This window comes from Macrotis lagotis, chromosome X (genome assembly GCF_037893015.1).
Source record: "Macrotis lagotis isolate mMagLag1 chromosome X, bilby.v1.9.chrom.fasta, whole genome shotgun sequence".
NCBI lineage: Eukaryota > Metazoa > Chordata > Mammalia > Peramelemorphia > Peramelidae > Macrotis > Macrotis lagotis.
Window position 1 is genome coordinate 645,454,028 of NC_133666.1, and position 24,413 is coordinate 645,478,440.

At 41.2% G+C, this 24,413-nt stretch overlaps 1 protein-coding gene across 6 annotated transcripts in view; it reads left to right on the forward strand.

Moving 5' to 3' along the window:
- The first annotated feature begins 22,506 nt into the window (after positions 1-22,506).
- DAZAP1 (DAZ associated protein 1) overlaps positions 22,507-24,413 on the forward strand; it is a 38,549-nt gene continuing 36,642 nt past the window's right edge. For 3 of the 6 annotated variants that reach the window (XM_074204570.1, XM_074204572.1, XM_074204571.1), the window contains exon 1: positions 22,507-22,776. In XM_074204570.1, the coding sequence (XP_074060671.1) occupies positions 22,748-22,776 (29 nt within the window). In that variant the 5' untranslated portion in view covers positions 22,507-22,747. The remainder of the gene's footprint in view (positions 22,777-24,413) is intronic. The other 3 variants (XM_074204567.1, XM_074204568.1, XM_074204569.1) reach the window with 1 other exon arrangement.

Genomic DNA, 24,413 nt, shown 5'->3' on the forward strand with positions numbered 1-24,413 from the left:
GATAGTGATATTGATCATGAGATGACTTTTTCAATCCTTGAAAAGATTGATCACAGAAGGAATTAAGTTGTGACTTTTGCTCTGGAATGTTAAATTCAAATTTCAATTCAACAACTGTTGAGGGACACTAACCCTGCTTAACCCTGAACTTGTGTTTTTGAGTTGCCATATTTGCAGAAACACTAGTTTAAGAGTGTGCTTCTGTTCTTCAAGATCCCTATATATGTCTCCTCCACTTGTCTTGGAGTAGAGAGACAGGTACAAGACTTTAGGGGTATTGTGCTAGTTTGAGTATTTCTCTCTCTCAAATAGAAGGACTTGGAAACAGAGTAATGTTAAATTCATTTTTTTTAAGGTTTTTGCAAGGCAATGGGGTTAAGTGGCTTGCCCTAGGCCACACAGCTAGTATCTGAGGTCGGATTTGAACTCAGGTACTCCTGACTCCAGGGCTGGTGCTCTATCCACTGTGCCACCTAGCTGCTCAAGTAATGTTAAATTAATAAAAAAACTGTTTCCAGCAGCCTTAAGCCTAAGAGACAGATAATAGCATTCATCTTTTTTCCTTCATTGCTCATCATGACCAGTGAGTGGATGAGGGTGGATATGAGTGAAAATGCAGTTGCATTGGGATCCAGAGGTTTGAGATAGGGATTTCGTACAGACAGCTGTGGTTCTTTCAAGTGAGGAAGTCACAAAATTCTTTGACTCAGGTAAGTAAGAAAAGGCATAAATTATAATTCAGAAGTTACTGTAAAAAGTTACAAGTTAATTCATAGAGTTCTTTAGAATGATAAAACAGGGGTTTTTTTTGAAAAAAAAAGAAGATAGTAAGTTATTGTTCTATAAGAAACAATGAATGGCTGGATTCTAGAGAAGCATGGAATTACAGAAATCGATGCTGAGCAAAGGGAGCAGAACCAAGAGATCATTGTACACATTAACAAAAACATTGTGAGTTGATCAAACTTGATGGATGCAGTTACTCTCTGCAGTTCAGAGAGCTAGGACAACCCTAGGAGAACTGCTATGGAAAATGCTATACACAACCAGAGGAAGAAAAACAAAACAAACCAAAATAAAAAACCTACAGAATCTAAATGAGTACTACATTCACTTTTTTTCTACATTCACTTTTGTAAAATCTCTCTTATGTGTTTTCTTTCCTATCTCATGGTTTTCTTTCTTTTAACCTTAATCTTAATTCCTCATAAAGAAAATGACTGATCTGTAAACATATTATGTAGGTATACAATATTCACTAGACTGTTCGCCACTAAGGGGAGGGGGATGAGAAGGAAGGGTGGAATGAAATCATGTAACTTTAAAAAATATGCATATGCATGTGAATGAATGTTAAAAAGCTTTCATAACATGTAATGGGAAAAACAAAATAGAATATATCAACTGGTAAAAAAAAGAAGATAGTTTAAGCAAAGAAGAAACAACTATAAATTAGTCTGGTCAGAACATCAAGGACAATTAAGGAGGAAAGAGAAACAGCCATGAAGTGGCTGGACTTAGTTAGATTAACCTAAATCCAGCTTGGAGAAGAGTATGGGCAGAACCTTTATAGTGGAAATGAATCCAAACATTTTTCCATTTTAGTAATGCTAATGAAGTTCAGTGGCTAGATAGAGGTCCATTGAAGGAGGCAGGATATTATACTGTTTAAAGTCCTTCTTAAGAAATTATTATCAATAGTCCCATGAAAAAGTGCTCTCAATCACTATTGATTAGAGGCATGCAAATTAAAACAACTTTGAGGTAACACTCATATCTACCAGACTGACTAACAGGACAGAACAGGAAAATAAATGTTAGAGAGCATATGCAGAGTTGTAAAATTATTCTGAAGAGGAGCAGCTTCCAACTTCATTCCTCAAATCAGACTACTCTCTCCAAAGTTTGTTGTTCAGGGGTGGCTAGGTGGCAGAGTGGATAGAGCACTGGCCCTGTCATCAGGAGTACCTGAGTTCAAATTCAGCCTCAGACTTAATAATTACCTAGCTGTGTGACCTTGGGCAAGCCATTTAACCCCATCTGCCTTGCAAAAACTTAAAAAAAAATTAGTCTGAAGAATAATTTGGAATTGCTCCCAAAAGCCTATAAAACTGTACTTACTCTTTGACCCACCTGAGAACTATGGCATCTGAATGCATACTATTTTCACTTTTTTTTTAATTTGCTTTTTATGTTTTTTTCTTGTAGTTTTCCCATTTTGTTTTGATTCTTCTTTCACAGCATAACTAATATGGAAAAATGTGTAACCTGATTGTGTATGTGTAACCTCTATCAGATTATTTTTCTATCCTAGGATGGGATAGTTTAGCAGGCATAGTTCAATTTATTCCTTTTTTCATTTAAAAAAAACCTATATGGTTGCCACATTGGCTGCCTGGGTCCTCTGGATAGACGCATTTAAATATAAGTCTTCACAAGGTGATCCATGAATTCCTGATAGGGAAACTTAGTGAACAAGGTCTCCTTCACAGGTCTGTGTTGGAAGCTGTATAGTTTGGAGATGGAATCAAAAGTGACAGTACAGCCCCTTGCAGAAGTGAAGCAGTCATCAATTCCAGACAACATCAGGAGCTTCTTAGGCACAGAAGATCATATACATCAGAACCAATCCACAACATCCAGTGACCTTGCAGGATGCTGTATGAGGCTTGCCAATCTTGTTCCTCCAGTAGCCATGTCTCTTAGGAAGCTTGGTCAGAATGATAGCACCACGAATAGTTGTGGCCACTTCCTTGGAATGCTTGACACCCACTGTAGTTGCCAATGACCACAAAAACCTTGAACCTGGTACGTTGTCAAGTTCTAGTTTGTTTCTGAACAGGTCTGATCTTCAGAACCTTATCTTTCAATGAATATCCCAGGAAGAAATCTATGATCTTAGATGCCTCATGCATGTAGTTTATCTCTTGCTTTGTGGTATTCAGCCACACACTCCAAGCAGAAACAGAGGTCTTCATTAACTGTGAAAACTTCACAGGAAAGGGTCCCAAAAGCATAGCTTTTAAGGAAGTCAACAGTGGACTCACTACCTGGTGTACACCAGTGACATGTGCTCATTCTATACCTGGAAGTGTCATGCTGGAAAAGTAAATCAGAGAAGCTCCAAAGTGGTGCAGCCAGGTGAAAAATGAACTATCTTTTTTTTTTCTTATGACTCACCATTTCCTTTATTTGTACAAAATAGTGAATAATCATCCCCTCCCTGGGGGGAAAACCAGTGGTTTAGGATTTAAACAAGTCCTTAGGTCCTGAAGCATATATCCTGAAGTTTTGGGACTAGCTGTTTTACCTACAGCATCTTTGGTTTGGACTCAGCAGGTTTAGCAGCCTTAGCATCAGACTTGGTGACCTTGAAGACAGACTTGAAGGCCTTGGGATCAGACTTACTGGCCTTGTCCATGGGCTTGGCAGCCTTGGGGTCAGTGGGCTTGGCAGCCTTAGGGTCAGGGGTTCTGGTAACAGAGTCAGGCTTAGTGATCTTGGGGCCTGGACGTTTGGTGACCATCTTGTGACCAGCATGCCGGGCACTGGCCATGGGGATCTCGGACCTGAGGAGCTTGGCCTTGGAGGCCTTGGTGCTCAGGGTCTTGATAGCCTCTGCTTGGGCTTGGATGGCTTTGGCATTGTTGGCCTCCAACATTTACAAAAATGAAAGTTAAAAACTCTCTTCACATAGAATCGGAATAATTAATTAATTAATTAATACAAAAAGAAAGAAAAAATAAACAAAAATAACTCCAGAGACTAAATAAAATAAAAAGAAAGACAGAAAGAAAGGTAGATAGAAAGAAAAGATGAGCAGAATGATTTCAGAAAAACCTGGAAAGACTTATATGAACTGAGACAAAATTAAGTAAACAGAAGCAGGAGAACATTGTATTCAATAACAGCAATACTGCTACCATGATCAACTATGAAAGACTTAACTATTCTTATCAATACAATGATCCAAGACAGTTCCAAAGAACTTGATGAAAAATATGATCTACCTCCAGAAACAGAACTGATGAATCAAGTGCAGATTGAAGTATATTGTTTTTCACTTTCTATATTTCTAAATATCTTTTATTCAACATAACTAATATAGAAATATGTTTTGCATTACTTCATGTGCATAATTGATATCATATTGCTTGTCTTCTCAGTTGGTGGGGGAAGAGGAGAAGAGACGGGGAGAGTATTTTCTGAACTCTAAAATTGTAACCTTAAAAACATAGGATTAACAGAAGAACATTATACACATTAACAACAACATGGGGTGAAGATCAACCGTGATGGACTTTTTCATTTCAGCAGTACAAAAATCAAAGACAATTTTAAGGGATTTGTGATGGAAAATACCCTCTGTATCCAGAGAAGGGACTATGGAGTTTAAATGAAGACTAAAGTTTATTATCTTCCTTTTTTTTTTTGTTAGGATTTTGCAAGGCAAATGGGGTTAAATGGCTTGCCCAAAGCCACACAGCTAGGTAATTATTAAGTATCTGAGGTCACATTTGAACTCAGGTGCTCCTGACTCCGGGGCCCATGCTCCCTCAACTGCACCACCTAGCTGCCCCGTTATCTTCCATTTTTAAAAGTTGTCTTATGTATTGTTGTTTTGTTTTTCTCTAATGTTTGCTTTCTTCCTTTTGGATCTGATTCTTCTCTTACAACATGTTCAATATGAATCTCTGTTTAGCATGGTTGCAAATGTAAAGCCTATACCAGATTGCTTTCTGTCAGGGGGAGGGGCAGGAAAGAGAGGGAGGGAGAAAAATTGTAAAACTCAAAACCTTGCAAAAAAAAGATTGGTTAAAAACTATCACTGTATATAGTTAGAAAAACAAATATTTATTTTAAAAACAGGTTAAACTAACATAAGAAAAAATTTAGACTAGACATGAGATTTTATTCTCTGGAATTTACCATCAAAATCTATAGTTGGAGACCATTTCTAAGTTGGACATATGGAACTGGGGGAGACACAGACATATTTATCCAAAAACAAAGAATAGAGAAAATCATTAACCATCATAAGTGGCCTGAACATGGAAGTTTCACAATATCACTGCCCAAGACAGCTTTTCAAAGATTAACATAAACTCCAGATATCTCTTCTTGGGAGGAAGGTCTCCTCACATCCTAGGCACTATCTTCTTAGTTTGTAATTAACAAATTAATAAAAATAAAAAAAACCTAAAGAAACAAAAGGAGATGCTTTGGAGTCTTAATTTTTTACTAGGTTTGGCAAGGTGACTCATTTGAAGCATAGTATTCTCTTAAGGAAATTAATCTTTTATCATAATATAGTTTTTTTTTTCAAGGCAATAGGGTTAAGTGGCTTGTCCAAGGCCACACAGCTGGGTAATTAGAAAGTGTCTGAGACCGGATTTGAACTCAGGTACTCCTGATTCCAGGACTGGTGCTCTATCCACTGTGCCACCTAGCAGCCCCTATAATATAATTTTGAGAAATTATTATTGTTTGACATTGCTTTCACAATTTGGAACTCAAAATAAAAAAATCGATGTGAAAGAGAGGGAAGAAAGAAAGAAAGAAAAAGAAAGAAAGAAAGAAAGAAAGAAAGAAAGAAAGAAAGAAAGAAAGAAAGAAAGAAAGACATTGATTGATGGACCTAGTCAGCCTGATTTTGTGACTTTGTTCAGCTACATTCCCTAGCAAGACAATAGGTGCAAAGTTGAAAGATGGTGGGAGTAATCAAGGGCTTGAATCTGGGAAAAAACTGAAAGATGGAGAAATTGGAGATTGAGGTAAAGATGAAGACTAGACAGAAGCGGGTTAAGATTCTGATCAGATAAAAGGAATTTTGGAGTTCATGAACATGGAAGTGCAACATTGTGAGTAATGGCAAGATCAAAGTTCTGATTGAAGCAGGGAACTCTGGGCTGAAAAAAATATTGTAATCTTTTCCCTTTTTCTGTATTAGGAGCCAAAAATTGTAACAGCAGCAAATCTCTAATAATCAATGAATGTACCTAGCAAACAGATTCTCTGTTAAAATAGTTAACCTCAGGTGGCTGGGTGGCGAAGTGGTGAAGTGGATAAAGCATTGGCCCTGGAGTTAGGAGTACCTGGGTTCAAATCTGGTCTTAGACACTTACCTAGCGGTGTGGCCTTGGGCAAGCCACTTAAAAACCTAAAAAAAAAAAAATAGTTAACCTTTTGAAATTGTTAAACCTTTCCTATATTGACTCTGTACTAGTCCACTAAGTAATCCTATCTAAACTAGCTTTTCCAAATTATCTCACCAGGCTCTTACTAGTTATACATCAAAAATTCCTTAAAGCGACCTCGACTTAACAAAAACCCTAACTCCTAATCAAGCTGACACTAAGCTAAGGCATTATAAATTCTTTAAAGAATTAAAGGTTAGGGTCAGCGAGGTGGCTCAGTGGATAGAGCACCGGCCCTGGAGTCAGCAGTACCTCAATTCAAATCCGGTCTCAGACACTTAATAATTACCCAGCTGTGTAGCCTTGGGCAAGCCACTTAACCCCATTGCCTTGCCAAAAAAAACCCCTAAAAACTAAAAAAAAAAAAAAAAGGAATTAAAGGTTAATCTATAATTTTAACTCCCCCCTCCCCCCAGATATGCACAGAAACACAACCTTACGTCATTCATTAATTTATTCCTTACTTGATGGACTTGCTCACTCCATCACTGCAACAATCAGGGACAATTTGGGGCTGTCTGAAATGGAGAATCCATCTGTAACCAGAGAAAGAATTGCGGAGTTTGAACAAAATCCAAGGACTATTTCTTTTAATTTAGGAAAAAACAACTTGATATCTTATTGTCGCTCTTGCTATCTCTTTTACTTTATGTTTCTTCCTTAAGGATATGATTTTTCTCTCATCACATTCAGTTTGGATCGATGTACAACATGGAAACAATGTAAAGATTGACAAATTGCCTTCTGTGGGGGGTGTGGGGGGAGGGAAGTAAGATTAGAGGAAAAATTGTAAAACTCAAAATAAATAAAATCTTTAATAAAAAATTAAAAAAAAAGGAAATTTAAAAAATTCATTCCTTAGTCCCTCCTAGAGCCACCCTAATCCTCCCCTAATTCTTCCCTGCACAGGAGGTGGGCTACAATCCCTCCAAAAGCTCTGCTCCCCAGCTTCTCCAAACTGCAGAAGTTAGTTGACTTTAGCTAATCAGTCTAATTGTTTAGTTACAATTGTATTTTTCTCCCCTCCCCCTTCCCTATTTTTAACTGTTCTTGATATTCTCTTGGAGCTGTTTCTTCTTTGCTTAAACTTACTATTTTTTTAAAAAAAAACTCAATTTCTTCACCTTGCTGGAAACCTCTTGTGAATTAACTTATAACTTTTTGCAGTAACCTGTGAATTAAAATTTATGCCTTTTCTTACCCTTCTCAGAGAACTTAATGATTCAACTTAACTTAAAAAGCACCACAGCTGTCTCTAAGATCTCCCCACCCTCAGCCAACCTCTGAATTGGCTGCGTGATCATTTCTGTACAGATGAGGTGGAGGAAAGAGTTGACCGAAGGAGTTGAGAAGTTCGAAGAACTGGGGAAGTATTAGTATATGTGTTGAAATCTAGCATCAGATGTGAATGATTTACAATTAAATCACATGAAAAGAGGGCAGTCAGGTTGATGAATAGTCTTGAGATCATTATCCCATATAAGACCTAGCTGAAAGAACTAGATTTATTTAGCTTGGAAGATAGTTGAGAAGGGTTTTTAATTTCTATTGTTAACCCCTCCCCCCCCCAAAACCCTAATATATGAAAGTTGCAAAGGGAAAAGTTTGACTGATATCAGGAAGAACCTCCTAACAATGAGAGCTTTCAGCAAGTGAAATGGGCTGCCTGGAGGCTGGTGGATTCCTGTTCCCTGAGGTTCTTCAAACAGAGGCAAAGTGAAGCCCTTGCTGCCTTGTCATAATGTTATTACGGAGGCATGTTCCATAAATGTTATCAGTAAACTTCAGTGGCTTACTATTTCTTCCAGGACCAAATGCTTTTAAAGCCCTTCACCATCTGGCCTTTTTTCTCCTTTTCCAGTATTCTTACCCTATACTTCACATACTCTCTCATTTAGTGATACCGACTTTCTGGCTATTCCTTAGACCAAACAAACTATCTCCGGATTAAAAGCATTTCACTGGCTGTCTCCCACGCAGGGAATGATCTTCCTCTTCACCTCCATCTTTGGACTTCCCTGGTTTTCTTTAATTACCACGTAAAAAGACATAGGAGGCCCCATTCAGAAGAAGAGGACCTTTGGTGTGAGGACCTGCCAATCCCTTTCCAGGGCTGCTCATCCACCTGTGGTGTCCACCTAATTCACCCAAATCTCACCCAGGGCTCCAAGAAGCTATAGCAAGTGCAGCAGCCACACCCCCATAAGTGAACTGGACAGACAGGCTAAACCAGGTAACCAACTCGGGTCCGTGAAACTTAGATGAATCAAATGGACAACAAAGGGATGAGAAGTTCTGAAAAGGACTCAGCAAGTGCTCACACCAAAGGTGCTAGCCCTTGAAACACCCATGCATCCTAGGCCATAAGATCACAGCTCCAGAATGGGAAGGGATCTGGAGACCTTTTGGTCTACACCCACCTGGACTTCCCTCTATTTAGCAAATGAAGACTCTAAGGCAGATAAGGAATCTACAAATTCTACAAAATCGAAGGTCAAGGAATTTACACATAGTAGGGGCTATATAATTTTTTCCCCTTTCTTAAGAGCTAGAAGGGTAGGGATCAAGTCTCATCTAAAATTTACAACTCTCACATTGGCCATCAAAGTGCTCTGCCCATAGTAGAAACATCATAAGTGTTTTTTTCTTATTTTTATAGGTCTCCAAAGTAGGCCAAACTTGGATAATTCTGTGATTCATTTCCCTCGAGGCCACTAGGTGTCTCTGTCACTCTTCCCTTTCCTTCACAATTCTCTAGCTTGAAATGTCCAACCTTTTAGTTCTTCTGGGCCACATAGTCCAAATAAAAACTTGTCAGGGGCCACCACAAATAGAATTTAATATTTATTTATGACTACAGGGAATATAATAATAAAATATAATAAAATTAGTATAATAAAACATTTACTTTTTAAACAAAAATAAGTATATGTCATTTTTAATGTGAATACTGATCCTGCTTTTTTTTGATACCAGTGCATCTTCTGTATCTGGTTTGATAGAAGCTGTAGCAGAACAAAGAATATTTTCAAGATGCTTATCTGAAGGAAAGGAAAGAAGGAAGGAAGACAGGAAGATAGAAAGAGACAGAAAGACAGAAAGGCAGAAAAAAAGAGAAGAAACAAAGAAAAAGACAGAAAGAGAGAAAGAGAAAGAAAGAAAGAAAAAGACAGAGAGAGAAAGAAAGAAAGAAAGAAAGAAAGAAAGAAAGAAAGAAAAATTTGTTTAGCCCAACTTGCATGCAGTGATTGATTTTGATTGATGGACCTAGTCCACCTGATTATGTGACTTTCTTCAGCTACATTCCCTAACAAGAGAATAGGAGCAAAGGTAGAGGATGGAGGGAGTAATCAAGGGCTTGAATTTGGGAAAGAACTGAAGGGTAGAGAGATTAGAGATTGGGTTGAAGATGAAGACTAGACATGGGCGGGGTTAAGATTTTTGTTTTCTTTTTACTTTTTGTATTTTTCATATGGGAAAAAAGCTGCTCACAAATATACATATTCTCCAAAAAGAGATGTCATTAACAGGATATGTTTATGAAATGCCAGATATTTTTCTTTAGGCAGGTACATCTTATAAAAGTCCAATAAAGACACGAATAAATTTTTCTTTATGTTGCATATCTGATTACAACTTTATTCTACGTGCAAATTTGCAGGCAATGAGTTGATGTCACCTGAGAACTGAATAACAAATATACTGAAATGTAGTTGGTGTCTTCCAAAATCTTTTTTTTTAATTTTAGGTTTTTGCAGGTCAAATGGGGTTAAGTGGCTTGCCCAAAGCCACACATCTAGGTAATTATTAAGTGTCTGAGGTTGGATTTGAACTCAGGTACTCCTGACTCCAGGGCTGGGGTCTATCTACTGCGCCACCTAGTCGCCCCTAAAAGCTTTTTTTAATTTAATTTAATTATTCCAATTACATGCAAAGATCATTTTCAATATTCAACTATTTGTAAGTTTATGAGTTCATATTTATCTACTGCCCTCCCTTCCCCATGGCTACAAACAATCTGGTAAAAGTTGTATATGTACAATTGTGTTTAAGGTATTTCTATGTTAATCCTGTTGAGAAAGAATTAGAACTAAGGGGTGGGGGGACCATGAGTGAGAAAGAAAAAACATGAAGTTTTAAAAAGTGAATATAATATGTTTTGCTCTGCTTCCAGACTCCATAGTTTTTTCTCTGAATACAGATGATATTTTCCATAACAGGCTTCTCAGTATTGTTCTCAATCACTAACTATTAAGAGGAGCTTCATCCATCATATTTGATCATCTCACAGTGTTGTTGTTAATGTGAACAATGTTCTCTTGCTTTGTATTCTAAAATCTTGAAATCATTCTCAAAGTTCTAGGACAAAATAGTAATCAATTCTGCATATGCTAAAATTATCTGTTGCAATTATAAGTGATATAATGTTTTAAAATAAAGATTTTAATTTCTATATGCATATTTTTTTTTTAGGTTTTTGCAAAGCAATGGGGTTAAGTGGTTTGCCCAAGGCCACACAGCTAGGTAATTATTAAATGTCTAAGGCTGGATTTGAACTCAAGTACTCCTGACTCCAGGGCTGGTGCTCTATCACTGGGCCACCTAGCTGCCCCTATGTAAATGTTTTGTAAAACAAAACAAAACTCCTGGTAATCTGTGAGATTGCACAATGTTAGTTACTTGAAAAAATTGAACTGTGTTAGTTAAGGGTTAAACTGGTCTGTCATGTTGCAACATTGTCCCACATGCTTCATTTGTTCCTTCATATTCTAGTTATGCAACACCAGATCCATAAATGGACTTTGAGGGCTGCGTAGAGGGTTGGCCACACCTGCTCTAGAGGGATTTGATGCATCTTGTATGACTGTCTTGTCCCAGAAGAATGCCTCCGTAGAGACAAGATTATATTTAACTTCAATGTCATTGTAAAAGTGGGGGCCCTTCGTAGTTTGACTACAACTCTCATAAGGCCTCTCCTTTCTGTTCTCTTGATTGTGTTTTCACAGAGGTCAAGGAACAAGGACAAAGGTGTCATGGACCCAGTGAGTGGACAAGTTCCCACTAAACCTTTGTTGTAGGTCCAGGAGAGCTAGACCTTGAATAAGGCAGTTTTTGTGAAGCAAAAAAAAAAATTAGGAGATTCAAATTAGAGTCTCTTGAATTTGAATCTGGTGTGGCTTTGAACAAAACTCTTAAAAAAAAATGAGGGGGCAGCTAGGTGGCATAGTGAATAGAGCATGGACCCTGGAGTCAGGAGGACCTGAGTTCAAATCTGCCTCAGACACTTAATAATTACCTAGATGTGTGGCCTTGGGCAAGCCACTTAACCCTATTACTTTATAAAAAAAAATTTTTAATTTTTATTTGTATTTTATTTTCCAAATAACTTGTTATGAAAGTTTTTGAACATTCATCAACTTGCATATTTATGTTACACATTTTTGTACCATTTTCCCTGCCCACCCCCTTCCCCACAGCAGCAAATAGTCTTAGGAAAAATTGTACATGTTCATTTGTTTTTTTAGTTTTAGCTAGGCAATGGGGTTAAGTGGCTTGCCCAAGGTAATTAATTATTAAGTGTTTGAGGCTGGATTTGAACTCAGGTCCTCCTGCAGGGCCCGGTGCTCTATCTACTGTGCCACTGCACCACCTAACCACCCCACATGTTCATTTGTTGAACAAAATGACCTCTGAAATCCCCGGTTATTTTACTTCTAAGATAGGGGTTATCTCTGTATTAACATTTGAGGAGTATGAGTTTTGGTTTTTTTTACCTTAACATTCTCTAGAAATATCCTTATTAGAGATGGAGTTTAAGGTAGATGAACAAATTCTAGATTAGAAGTCAGGATGATCTGGGTTTTCCTTTTGTCACCTTATTCACTCAGTGTATGAATTTGTATATATCATTTCAGTTTCCTCTTCTGTAAAACAAGTGAATTCTAACATTCTGTGGCTTTTTATGTAAGTCCCTTTCCAGCTCCAATAAGGCAGGAGAACTTGCTATTATTTCTCATAACTGGGATGCATTGGAAGATTATACATGGAGCAAAGTCAGTTAGTGAAGAAACATTAAGTGCATCCTACATGTCTCCATTCAAGTTCAAGGATACCTCTTATTGTCCATTTCTATAAAGGAAAAGGAAATAGATTGTCCTGTGACAATTCCAGAGGGGTCTCTCTCTTGGTAATTGCTGGGAAGATTCTTGCCAGAATCTTCCTAAATAGGTGGATCACCTGGAGCCAGTGTGGCAACAGTAAGGCTCAAGGAAATCAATACAACTCCAGGAGAAATGTCTGGAGCAGAATAGAGGTCCGGATGCAATGTTCATTGATCTGATCCTGGGCCTTTAATAGTTACTTGTTAGGGCTTGTGGAAAATCATAGCAAAATTTGGTTGTCCAGAGAATTTTATTGGTATTGTGTACTCATTCCAAATATAGCATGCTTGCATGGGTTCTGGATAATGGGTGATACTCTTATGCTTTCCCAGATACCAAGTGGAGTAAAGGAGGGTGGTGGACTTCCTCCCAGGTTTTTTAGCATGATGTTTTTCAATCATGTTGTTAGACACCTTCAATAAAGTTGAAAACAGCTTTAAGGTTAGCTACTAACACTAACCATGAACTATTCAACTTGAAAAGGCTATGAGCCAAGACTAAAGTGTAGGGAGAGATGGTTTGTGATTTTTTTTGTTGGCAGATGATTGTGTACACTATACACCTCTGAGACTGGGATGAAATAGAGAATGGATCAATTCTCTGCTGCTTGTGCTAATTTTGGCCTAACAATTAACACCAAGAAAACAAATGTTCTTTACCAGGAAACATCCATACATAAAGCCATCAGTTATAGTAAATGTTTGGATTTTGAATGCTGTGAATAAGTTCACTTACCTTGTTGATATAATTTCCAGGGATGTATGTATAGATGATGAGATTGACACACACTTTGCCAGAGTCAGTTTAGGGTCTGGAAGACTCTAAAGCAAAGTGTGGGAGAGAAGAGGTTTTAGATTACCTCCCAATCTAAAAGTCTACAGAGTCATTGTGTTGACCTTACTGTTGTAAGCCTGTGAAACCTGGATAGTCGACCAGCACCATGCCAGAAAACTGAATCCATTCCATTTGAATTGTTTTTGGATTCTGAAGATCACCTGGCAGGATAAGATACCAGACACTAAGATCCTTTCTCAAACTAAACTGACAAGCATTCGGACCCTACTACAAAGAGTACAACTCTAAAGGGGTTGGCCTTGTTGTTTGAATGCCAAATACATAAATTTGCCTTGTGACAAATGAAGAACTGGAAAGACAGTTTCTGGAGAATTAATAATCAATTTATTAATTAGAGAAACAAATAATAAATTGAAGGTCAGCAGTTTCTCTGGGTAACCAAAGATAAAGCCATAGAGATTCCTAAATGTTTAAATACTTTTGGAAAAGGAGATATACCATCCAGGTAGAGATCAACTGTAATTGCAGAGTAATTAATGAGGGGGTGGATAAAATAATGAGATAGGACAAAAGCTGCTTTTGCTGAGAACCTTACTTGATTGTGAAACTGGAAACTTCCTGCTCTCTCAAAGAATTCATCTCCACCCAAACCAGGAGTAGAACAATGGGGGGGGAGGGGAGTTTAAAGTTTTAGAATTTGAATTCCTATCATTCCCATTGCTATTGTTGTTTGCCCCTAGTTCTTTAAGTGACTTGCCCAAGGTCCCACAACTGGTAAGTATCAAGTATCCAGGGTCATCATTGAATTCAGGTCCTTTTGACTCCAAGGTTAGTGCTGTAGCCACTAGGTACCCTAAGTGTTTAAATAGATTAGATTCTATTTACACCTTAATCCAAAGTGTACTATTTTAATTGGGTGGGGTCTTGCTAAAATTGAGGATGTTCCCTGAGGATTAGATCAGGCTCATCCCTGGTCTTGTCCTTCAGAGACTGACTGATTTACTAGGACTGGTCCCCTGATGTGGAAATAGAAAGAAGAAAAAACCTCAATCCTAATTTGGTTATTTTTTTTTAAATCATTTCTCTCAGCCTTTTATGATAGAACTCAAACATGAAGATCAAGAAGAAGGATTACAAAGACAATTTCAAGGTCCTTCTGAAGAGCTTTGGAATTGTGAGACATGGGAGACATTGTCACAGGACTGCCCAACATGGTCAACTCTCATGAGGGAAGTTCTTCAGAGAGACCTTAAAAGTGTACAACAAAGCCCTGTTCAATATTAAAATAATAATAATAAAATAATTTTATAAAGACAAACCATTTGAAGTGAAAATCCATTGTTTCTGTTGTATAAAATGTAGAAATGCTCTTTATTTGAGCATTGAAGTCAAAATTTTTTTAAATTAAGCAAAAATGAAATTCTTTTAGATGATGAGTCCTTAACTGGGTTTGTGAACTTGGTTTTTGAAAAAATTTCTTTTTTTGATAACTGTACTTCAGTAGAATTAACTTTCTTTGAAATCCTATGTATTTTATTTTGTTCATTTAAAAGTGTGACTCAGAGAAGGGCCCCAAAGGCTTCACCCATGATATCAACAAGGTTAAGAACCTCTGTAGCAGTTTAATGCTTATCTGATTGCTTGCAAAAAGGTCTTTCTTAATCCCAAACTGATTTTTTTTTAAGAAAAGAAAGAAATTCAAGCTTCTCTTCTAAAAGGAAAACATACACAATTCCCTGAATACATGGGGCTTGTCCCACAGAGATCAGGGACCTGGAAGTTCCTTTCTTACTCTTCAGAAGAGAAGCCACAAGTACTGGGTTCTTAGGCAGAAACCCCCAGGGTCCTTCCTTTCTCTCCCTCTCCCTCCTCTCTACCTTTCCCAGAAGTCCTTCCAGAGCTTCCCAGATCATCTGGTCCTCTGTACACAAAGGATTTAGAACCTGGGATCTACTGGAAATGACCTAGACAGGTGGGATGACAAATTGATTGGGTTAGGTGCTCTTCAATAAGGGTCATTATGCCCCCCTCTCTATTTTGGATTAATGCTGTGAAAGTCCCCTAGATCCCTGCACTAACAGAAGAACATAGGGAATCAACTAGAGGGCCTATGAAATATATGTATCAAAATAATTTTTTAGGAAAAAAATACAGCCTCGCTCACTTAATAATTGCCTAGCTGTGTGACTTTGGGCAAGTCACAACTCCATTGCCCCTTAAATAAAAAAAAAATTCTAAAAAAATTTTTACTATTTGCTGACCCCTTTTATTGAACCATTTTAGTGGTCTCCTCAAAAATCAGATACACTGTTAGTATATAAGAATCAAGTCCAAAATGTAATACAGTAGCCCATCAGTTTAAAAATTATATTTGCATATATATTTATATGCATATATTATAAAATGTCATTATGATATTGTTGTTTATAATATTATAATGTTATATAAAATATGTTAGAATATATATTGATATTGTTAAAATATTCAGAAAAATCTCATTCTTGGGGGGGACTGGCTGGTACAGTGGATAGAGCATCAGTCCTGCAGTCAGGAGAACCTGAGTTCAAATCTGACCTCAAGGAGCAGCTAGGTGGCTCAGTGGATAGAGCATCAGCCCTGGAGTCAGGAGTACCTGAGTTCAAATCCAGCCTCAGACACGTAATAATTACCTAGCTGTGTGGCCTTGGGCAAGCCACTTAACCCCATTGCCTTGCAAAAACCTAAAAAAAAAAACCTTCATTCTTCAGCATGTTGGGAAAGATGTCTCTTTTGAGTGTTTTAAGGAGATACATTCTTTAATGAATTAATGACTGCTAGACTGGTCTCATTTGGCATAGTAACAAGAACAACTAAGTAAGAGTAAGGAAGTTTTCTCTACGTCCTTTGATCTGCTTTCAACTCTTTAAATAATGGAATTTGGAGTCTTTGTCTAGGTTTGCCAATATTTGTCCTACTGCTAGCTATGAATCAGCTCATCACTGATGGGGACTGATTGGACATACTAGCACATGTGGGAACAACAGATGATATTTTGTTTATTGAAACTCTAAGTTTACTACCCAGATCTTTTCCGTGGCATGTGCAAAAGTAGATAGGAAGCTAGGTCTCCAAGTGTATTCTGATTTGAAGCATTATCATTGGACTCCTTGGACAACAGAGGATCTGTGCCTGCTGATACTACAATGGCATGGAGACCTTTAACATTTTGTAATTTTTTTTGTGTGTGTGATCGATCTCAAATTCATCAGCCTCTTGTTCTCAGAGGGACAGTTCCCACACCTGGTCCTCTGCTGACTAGTCTGCTCCTGTCCTGAACCAAGCTTTCAAGAACCCCTGTTTTAAGAATTTTCCTAGCTCTGACACTCTGTGTTCTAAGGGGACGTTCCAGCTCTGACACTGTGTCCTAAGGGTCCCCTCAACTTTAACATTCTGTGGTTTAAGAGACATCTTAATTCTGACACTGTTTTAAGGGTCCTCTCATCATTCTATGTCCTAAGGGCCCTCCCAACTCTGACATTCTATGTTCTAAGGGCTCTCCCAGCTGACATTTTTGTTCTAAAAGACCTCTCAGCTTTGACAGTCTACCTTGTAAGGCCCTTTTGAGTTCTGACATGTTCTAAGGTCCTTTACATTCCGGCAATTATATATTTTGTGATTATGCATAGCAAATGATGAAAGGCAAAATATAATTAAATACTTAATTGTGTTCTGCAGAGTTCAGAGGAAAGCTTTCTCCAAGAGTTGGGACTTGAGCTTGGATTCTTTTAAATAGTTGGTATTTGGATAGAGGAAGAGGATTAGCAAGGGCAAGGTTGGTGTCTGTGAGCATTGCAGAAATCTTGGGGGCAAGGACACTATTGAGGAAATGCAATTCAATTCATGATACAATGGAAAGAGCCCTCAATTGGGAGTTAGAGGACTCAGTCATTTAATCCTTTTTCTGGGACCCAGTTTGTTCACTTGTAAAAAAAAAACACAAAGCTTTTGGATTAGATAACTTCAAAGGTCTCATCTAGCTTTGTGATCCTACATAAAGATGATATTGATGTAGAAAGTACTGTTTGAACTGCCTCTTGAAGGAAATAAAGGAGGTGGACAGGACCTCTATGAAGAAGAAATACATTCCAGACAAGGAGGATGGTCAGGGCAAAGGCATGGAGGAAGGAAACAGAACAGAAAAGATAGTTTTTTGGATTGAATACATTAAGGAGTATAATATAGGAGACTAAAAAAAAATAGGCTGAGGGTAGGTTATTAGGGACTTTAAAAACCAAAAAGAGTTTATATTCATCCCAGGGATGTTAATTAGGTGACCACTAGAGTTTACTGAAGATTAGTAGTAAAGGAAAGTCACGTTGTCAGTTGTGTGGAGGATAGTATGGAGTTGTCAAGGGACTCTATAATGCTGCTGTCCCAGTAGTCCAGATAAAAGGAGGTGAGGGATCTGAAAGTAAGTAAGAAGAAGGGCTTAGGCAGATGTGAGAGATATTGTGGAAGTAGATTCTTTCTTTTTTTTTTTAGATTTTTTTTTTTTTTTGCAAGGCAAATGGGGTTAAGTGGCTTGCCCAAGGCCACACAGCTAGGTAATTATGAAGTGTCTGAGCCAGGATTTGACCCCAGGTACTTCGGACTCCAGGGCTGGTGCTTTATCCACTGCACCACTTAAACGCCCAGAAGTAGTTTCTTTTTATACACAGCCAATATGGGAATTTGTTTGCTGACTATGTATATGTGTATATAAACAAATATATATATTTATACACACATACAAACATACAAACACACATATTTGTGTGTGTACAAATACACACACACACACACACACACACACATACACACACACACACATATATATACTTAAAAGAGTTTTGGTTTTCTTTTTCCCATTGGGAATGTGAGAGGGAGAGAAGAACTAGCAATGAAGTTGACCAAAAAAAAAATGGAACAGAAAAAAAAAAGAAAGACAAGGGGGTCACTGAATCATTTCTTTAAATACACTGAAGAGAAAGAAGGTCAGAATTAATCCCAAACAAGAAGTACAATTTTTAAAGTAATATAAAAAAGAAAAGCAAGGGTGGCTAGGTGGCGCAGTGGATAGACCACCAGCCCTGGAGTCAGGAGGACCTGAGTTCAAATCCAAACTCAGACAATAATTACCTAGCTGTGTGGCCTTGGGCAAGCTACTTAACCCCATTGCCTTGCAAAAGAAAGGCAAGCTATATGTAGTAAGATTCCCAGTTGCATGTGTAATTCTCTTTTTCTATTTTATTTTGTAAATAGAAATGTTTGTTTTATTTGTTCTTTGTAAAGTTCAGAATAAAAAAATAAAATAAATCCAAATGCAAAATAAATTAGGAATTATATGGTATGAAACTGAATTCAGAAGAGAGACTATGACTAGATGTATAGATCTGTAAGTTATCTACAAAAATGATCATTTAAACCTGTGGGAACTAATGAGGTCACCAAGAGAGGAGAATATTATTTAGAGCAGAGCCTTGGGGAACACACAGAGTTAGGGGGTGTGATATGGATGATAAATTAATAAAGGAGACTAAGAAAGAGACATCAGATACCAGTATGAGAACCAAGGGGATAGAGTCATGTAAAACAAGAAAGATGAGAATATTCAGGAGGAAAGGGTGGTCAACAACACCAAATGCAGCAGAGGGTTTGAGAGAACAATGAGGTCATAAGATAGAATGTAATAAGTCAAGTCATTGAGATCCCTTCAGCTGGAGAAATCAGAAAATGCATCCCAGAGGGCCATAAATGAAACAGTGACTGAGGCTCAAGTACAGTATTGAGGTGACTTGTAGGAAATGAAGCTGAGGGCTGAGAAGTTGGAAACCTCACTAAGGCTTCAACTAAGAGAGGTTGAAGTTTTCTGTATAGGGGAATGAATTTGCCAGACTTTCTGTTAACTAATCATTATGCTTTTATAGGAACAAATTTTTATACTAACTCCAACTTACTCAGAAGGGCCATATGAGTGGACAACTCAGAAAACAGGGTCTCAGCTGAGTAAGAGCTGGAAGGGATCTGAGAAGTTGGAATGTTATCCACCTATCAATTAATGAGTATAAATTACATTTAGGGGGACAGAAAGGATCTCAGAACCTAGAATGTGGAAGTTAAGAGGGTCCTTGAAGCACAGAAAGTCAGAAAGATGGAGGGAAGAAACAATTAAGGGCCTATGTGCTAAGTGCTTTCCAAATATTTCATTATTGTTATCAATTCACTTTTTTTAGGTTTGTTTTTTGCAAGGCAATGGGCTCCAGGGCTGGTGCTCTATCCACTGTGCCATCTAGCCACCCCTATTGATTCACTTTTTTTTTTTAAGTTTTTGCAAGGCAATGGGGTTAAGTGACTTGCCCAAGGCCACACAGCCAGATAATTATTAAGTGTCTGAGTCTGGATTTGAACTCCTGACTTCAGGGTTGGTGCTCCATCCACTGTGCCACCTAGCCACCTCTATTGATTCACTTTTGAAGAAGACCATGATATCAGGGAGGTGATGCCATGACAAGGCAGTGAATTAGATTTGAGCGAGAGGGTGCTGTGCAAGTCATCAACCTCACTTTCTCCTCCAGAGTCCTCTGGGTTCAGTGATCGGACAGGAACTAGGACAACTGGAGATGGCCCTGGATGAGAGGCAATTAGGCTTAAATGACTTGTCCAAGATCACACAGCTGTCTAAACCCAAATTTGAACTCAGGGCCTCCTGACTCCAGGGCCAGTGCTGAGTTAATCTAATTGCCCTAGGCCACACACTTTATAAGGGGCAGAGCCTATGATCAAGGACAGACTTTTCTAGAGTGAGGTCCTTTTTATAATGGCCAAACATTTTGTGGACTCTGCAAATAGTAATATCTATAGAACCAATACTAATTGTACTGTAGTACTCATATACTAATCAAGGAAAATATATGACAATAGGATCACCTATATGGATTTAAAGGGTTATGTCTTAATCTCTATCACTCCAGATAGATCAAAATCAGTCTACTTTTATCTATATTTTTATCTACACAGATCAAAAGGGACGTCTCTTGATATCAATCTTTTATTTTTTTTTGGTGAGGTTGGATGGGAATCAGGATGACTGCACATAAAGTGATCATAGTTAAGTGACTTGCCCAAAGTCACAGTTAGTAAATATTATCTGTGGCTTGATCTGAATTTAAGAGTCCTCCTGACTCCAGGACATGTGCTCTATTCACTGAGTCACCTAGCTGTCCTCTATCTACTCATCTACCTGTAGTTCTGGACAGGTAGAGTTGGAGATGTTTTCCAAGGATCCAGTTTGAAATGGCCAATAGAAGAGTGTGAGCACAAATAAGTGTCCATAATGAGGCGCATATGTGTGTGTGTGTACTTTCCTTGTAGACCTATGCTCTATAGGGCTGTATATTTACATATATGCACACACACACACACACACCTGGCATCCTTGCTCACACATAATATCCTTTTCCCCATTCGTTCCCTCTCTTTTCCACTGCATCCTCTTCTGATCCCCCTAACTGCCAGGCCGAGAACCCCCTTCCCTGCAGAACACGAGGGTCCGGAAGGGCTCTTCATTCAGGAGCCTTAAGGTGCTTTCCTTGCTCTTCCCCTGAACTGGTTTTCCTACCTTTCTTTTTCTTTTTTTTTTTTAAATTTTATTTATGGCAATGAGGTTGAGTGGCTTGCCCAAGGCCACACAGCTAGGTCATTATCAAGTGTCTGAGGTCGGATCCCCCAGGTCCGACTTTCTGTGTCACGGCCCCTTGGGCTGCGTGGTGACTTCTGTGGCCCCCTTCTTGCTTTGAGATTTTCCAATAAGTGAAGGAAAAGCTACATTTCAGTTAGAGGTCAATGAAAATATTCTTTTTTTATCTCTTTAAACTAAGGTCAAGGTCTCTCAGACATCTATTCTGACGTGGGACCCGCTGGAGCTCCCCTTCTCTTTCCAAACGGGGAAACTGAGGCCGGGCGCCTCGGCCCCCCCTCCCTTTGTGTGCCGCCCGCGGGCCCGGGGCAGCGCCGCTCGGCTCCGCGCCCCCTGCTCCCTGGCTCTGGGCCTCGGTGCCCTCTCCTTCCAGCGGCGCCCCCAGCTCGGGGCGCAGAGCCGCCCCCCCCCCGGCCTGTGCTGCAGCGCGCGCGCCTTGCCAAGCCTGCCTGCAAGCACGTGGCCGGGTTCAGCTCGGGCCAGGGCGAGGAGGAGGCCCGCGTGGAGACGCGGAGAACTCCACTTCCCAGGCTGCCCCGCGGCGGCCGAGCGTCGGGCGCGCGCGGAGCCGGCCAGGGCGGGGAGGAGGCCCGCGTGGAGACGCGGAGAACTCCACTTCCCAGGCTGCCCCGCGGCGGCCGAGCGCCGGGCGCGCGCGGAGCCGGCCAGGGCGGGGAGGAGGGAGGAAAGAGAGGGAGTTGGGGGATGAGCAAGAGAGGGGGAGGTCAGAAACTGAGCTGGGTAGAGAAGAGAACAGGAAAATAAAGAAAAAAGGGTACAGGGGAATGAAAGACGGGCTCTAGGCCTGTGTAGACTTGAACTATTCTTTGATCCTCAGTTTCCTCATCCATAAAATGACTCCTTGTTCTAAATCTATGATCAGCAGATAACAAGAGAAGAAAAATAACCTGGAGGGGTGGTGGTCTGCAGTGCACTGCAAGAAGCTAATTTAATGTTATGGCCCCATTAGGTTGGCATCCGAAATGAGGGCAGTGGTGATCCCATTTGCCTTGAGTCATTCATGTGGAGTATGGCGACCCATTCTCAGTAGTGCTTTTAGTAAAAAAGGATATTACATCCAGACATAAGGGCAACCAGGATGGCCAAGGGTGGGGGTACTGGGAGAAGAGAACAGGGGTTAGCTGCTTTCTGTGCCTTGATGTCAGGGTAAAGAGGATCAGTCACGTTCTCCATCGCCGGAGGTCTTCAAGCAGAGGTCACTCGTGATCACACGGAGGTCTGTCTGGATGGCCCGGAGGAAGGAGAGTGAGAAAAGAGGAGAAAAGGCAAAGAAGTGGAGGGAGAAAAAGAAAAGATGAGGGGGAGGCGATAGAGAAGAAGAGGAGAAAGTGGAGAGTGAAAGGAAAGGGAGAGAAAGACGGGAGGGCCATTCGGTTCAACCACTTCATTTTACAGATGAAGAAACTGAGGCCCGGGAGATATGGAATTCGGGCTGCGGCCCTCCCACCTTTAGAGCTGACTCCCAAAGGAGGGCAAAGAGGAGACATAAAGGCAGAAGAAGCAAAGAGAAAGGGAGATAAGCAGAGAAGGCGGGAGTGACCGGCAGGAGGGGGGAGGAGCGTGCAGGGGACGCACGACGTGCCCCGGCCCCGCCCCCGGCGTCCCGTGCGGGAGCGCGCACGGGCGCAGCGCCGGCGAAGGGGGCGGCACGGCGCGGGGGCGCGCGGTGACCGTTGGCGCTGAGGGGAGGAGGCGGGAGGAGCTGCCGCTGCCGCCGCCGCCGCCGCCGTCGCCGTCGCCGCCGCCGCCGTTGCGCAGATCCGGGCTGGGGCTGTGGAGAGGGCGCCGGGAGCGTGTGACCTTCCGGAGGAGGGAGCGAGGCCCAGGCCCGGGGGGGGACGCGGAGCAGCGCCGCCGCCATGAACAACTCGGGGGCCGATGAGATCGGGTAAGAGGCCCGGCGCAGGCCTCCCTCCTCCCTCTCCCGCCCCGGCCCTGAGGGGGCCCGGAAGCCCCGCCGGCCGCGGGCCTCCGCCTCCCCGCCGGCCGCGGGCCTCCCCCTCCCCGCCGGCCGCGGGCCTCGCCCCGGGCCTCCCCCTCCCCGCCCGCCCCGGCCCCCGCGCGGGCCCGCCTCAAGGTCACGGCGGGGGCCGGGGCAGCCCCCCGGAGCGGCCTCCCCGCCCCCACCCCGGCCCGGGCCGCCCCCGGGAACCCGGCGCGGGCGGGGGGCGCCGCCACTGGCTTGGGGTGCCGGGAGGGAGGCCGTTGGGAAGGGCGAAGCCGCTCCCCGCACCTGCCCCGGCGCCCGGATGCCGGGGCGGTCCCCCCTGATTTGGGGGTGAGCGGGGCGCTGGCTTTTCCAGCCCACCCGCCTCGGCGTGCCGGAGGCGGGGGGCCCTTTTGTGGGCTGTGGAGATGGGGGGCAGTTGAGGCGGGCTCGGGGAGGCTGTTTCCCCAACTTGGCGAGGGCTGGGGGGCGGGCGGGGGGCCGCCCCTCCTCTGCCTCCTAGTTTAGGGGGCCAACTTGGATTTGGCGGAGTTGGGGAGCAGAAGGCGTGCGAGGGCCGGGGAACTTGGTTCCCTCTTTCTTCCAACCGATGTTTCCTTTGCTGCCCTCCCTAGGGCTGCTCCCGCGGAACTGGAACTGGACTCCTTTCCTTCCCGAGTTGGGTGAAAACATTAAGAAGCAGATTGAGACCCCCGAGGAAACGGGGCTCGCCCCCTAGTTGAGCCCTAAGATCCCATTGGTGTAGGCTAGGAGGAAGTGCAGGCTGCCGTGCCAGGGAGCCCACGTGGGGAGGCGGAAGAAGCCCTGACTTAGCGCGGGGCAGGCTGAGAGCTCTCTCTGGACTCTGGCTCTACCCACAGAATCTGTTGGAAACCACACACCTCGCATTTCTTCCCCGTGCCTTTCCCATTTCAAACTACTTTGATTTCTCTTATTTTGCTGGATGTTTGAAAGCTGGTAACTTAATTCGTTTCGGTTAAGCTTGGGGGGGGGCAGAGTGGGAGAACCAGCAAGCATCTTTGTTTATAATTCCTCCCTCTTTCTGACCCATTTATAAAAGATCTAGAGCTATGTTGCTCAAATTTTCCTCTCCTCCCCAAGGGAAAAAGAAACGTGTTTTGGGACTGTGATCAAGTTCAGAAAGTTTTTATTCAAGAATTGCTATGCAAACTTGGGAGAAGAAAGTTTTCCTCCTACCTTAATTCCATTTCCTACTCATTTTAATGAATTGAAAATAAGTTGTCACAGTAGATTGAGAAAATTTAATTCTAAATAAGAAAAGGTAGATTTAATTAGCAAAGAAAAAACTTTGGGTATCCGGGGTATCCAGTCTCCAAAATAGCTAACTTCTTTGAATTGGAAAGAGCTTTAAAAGCATTCCTATCTGGCATGATGAAGTGGCCAGATTTTCTTGTCTTCATTTCAGAAGGGGCCTTTTGAATTTCTTAAGGCCAAAGAGTAAACACTAGTTTTATTTGCTTAATACAGTAAGTAAATAAAAGGGGTATGTTGTTAGGTGTCTGACTAATAACTGTTCTCTCCCATTACTGAATAGTGAAAAACTCTGACAGAAAACC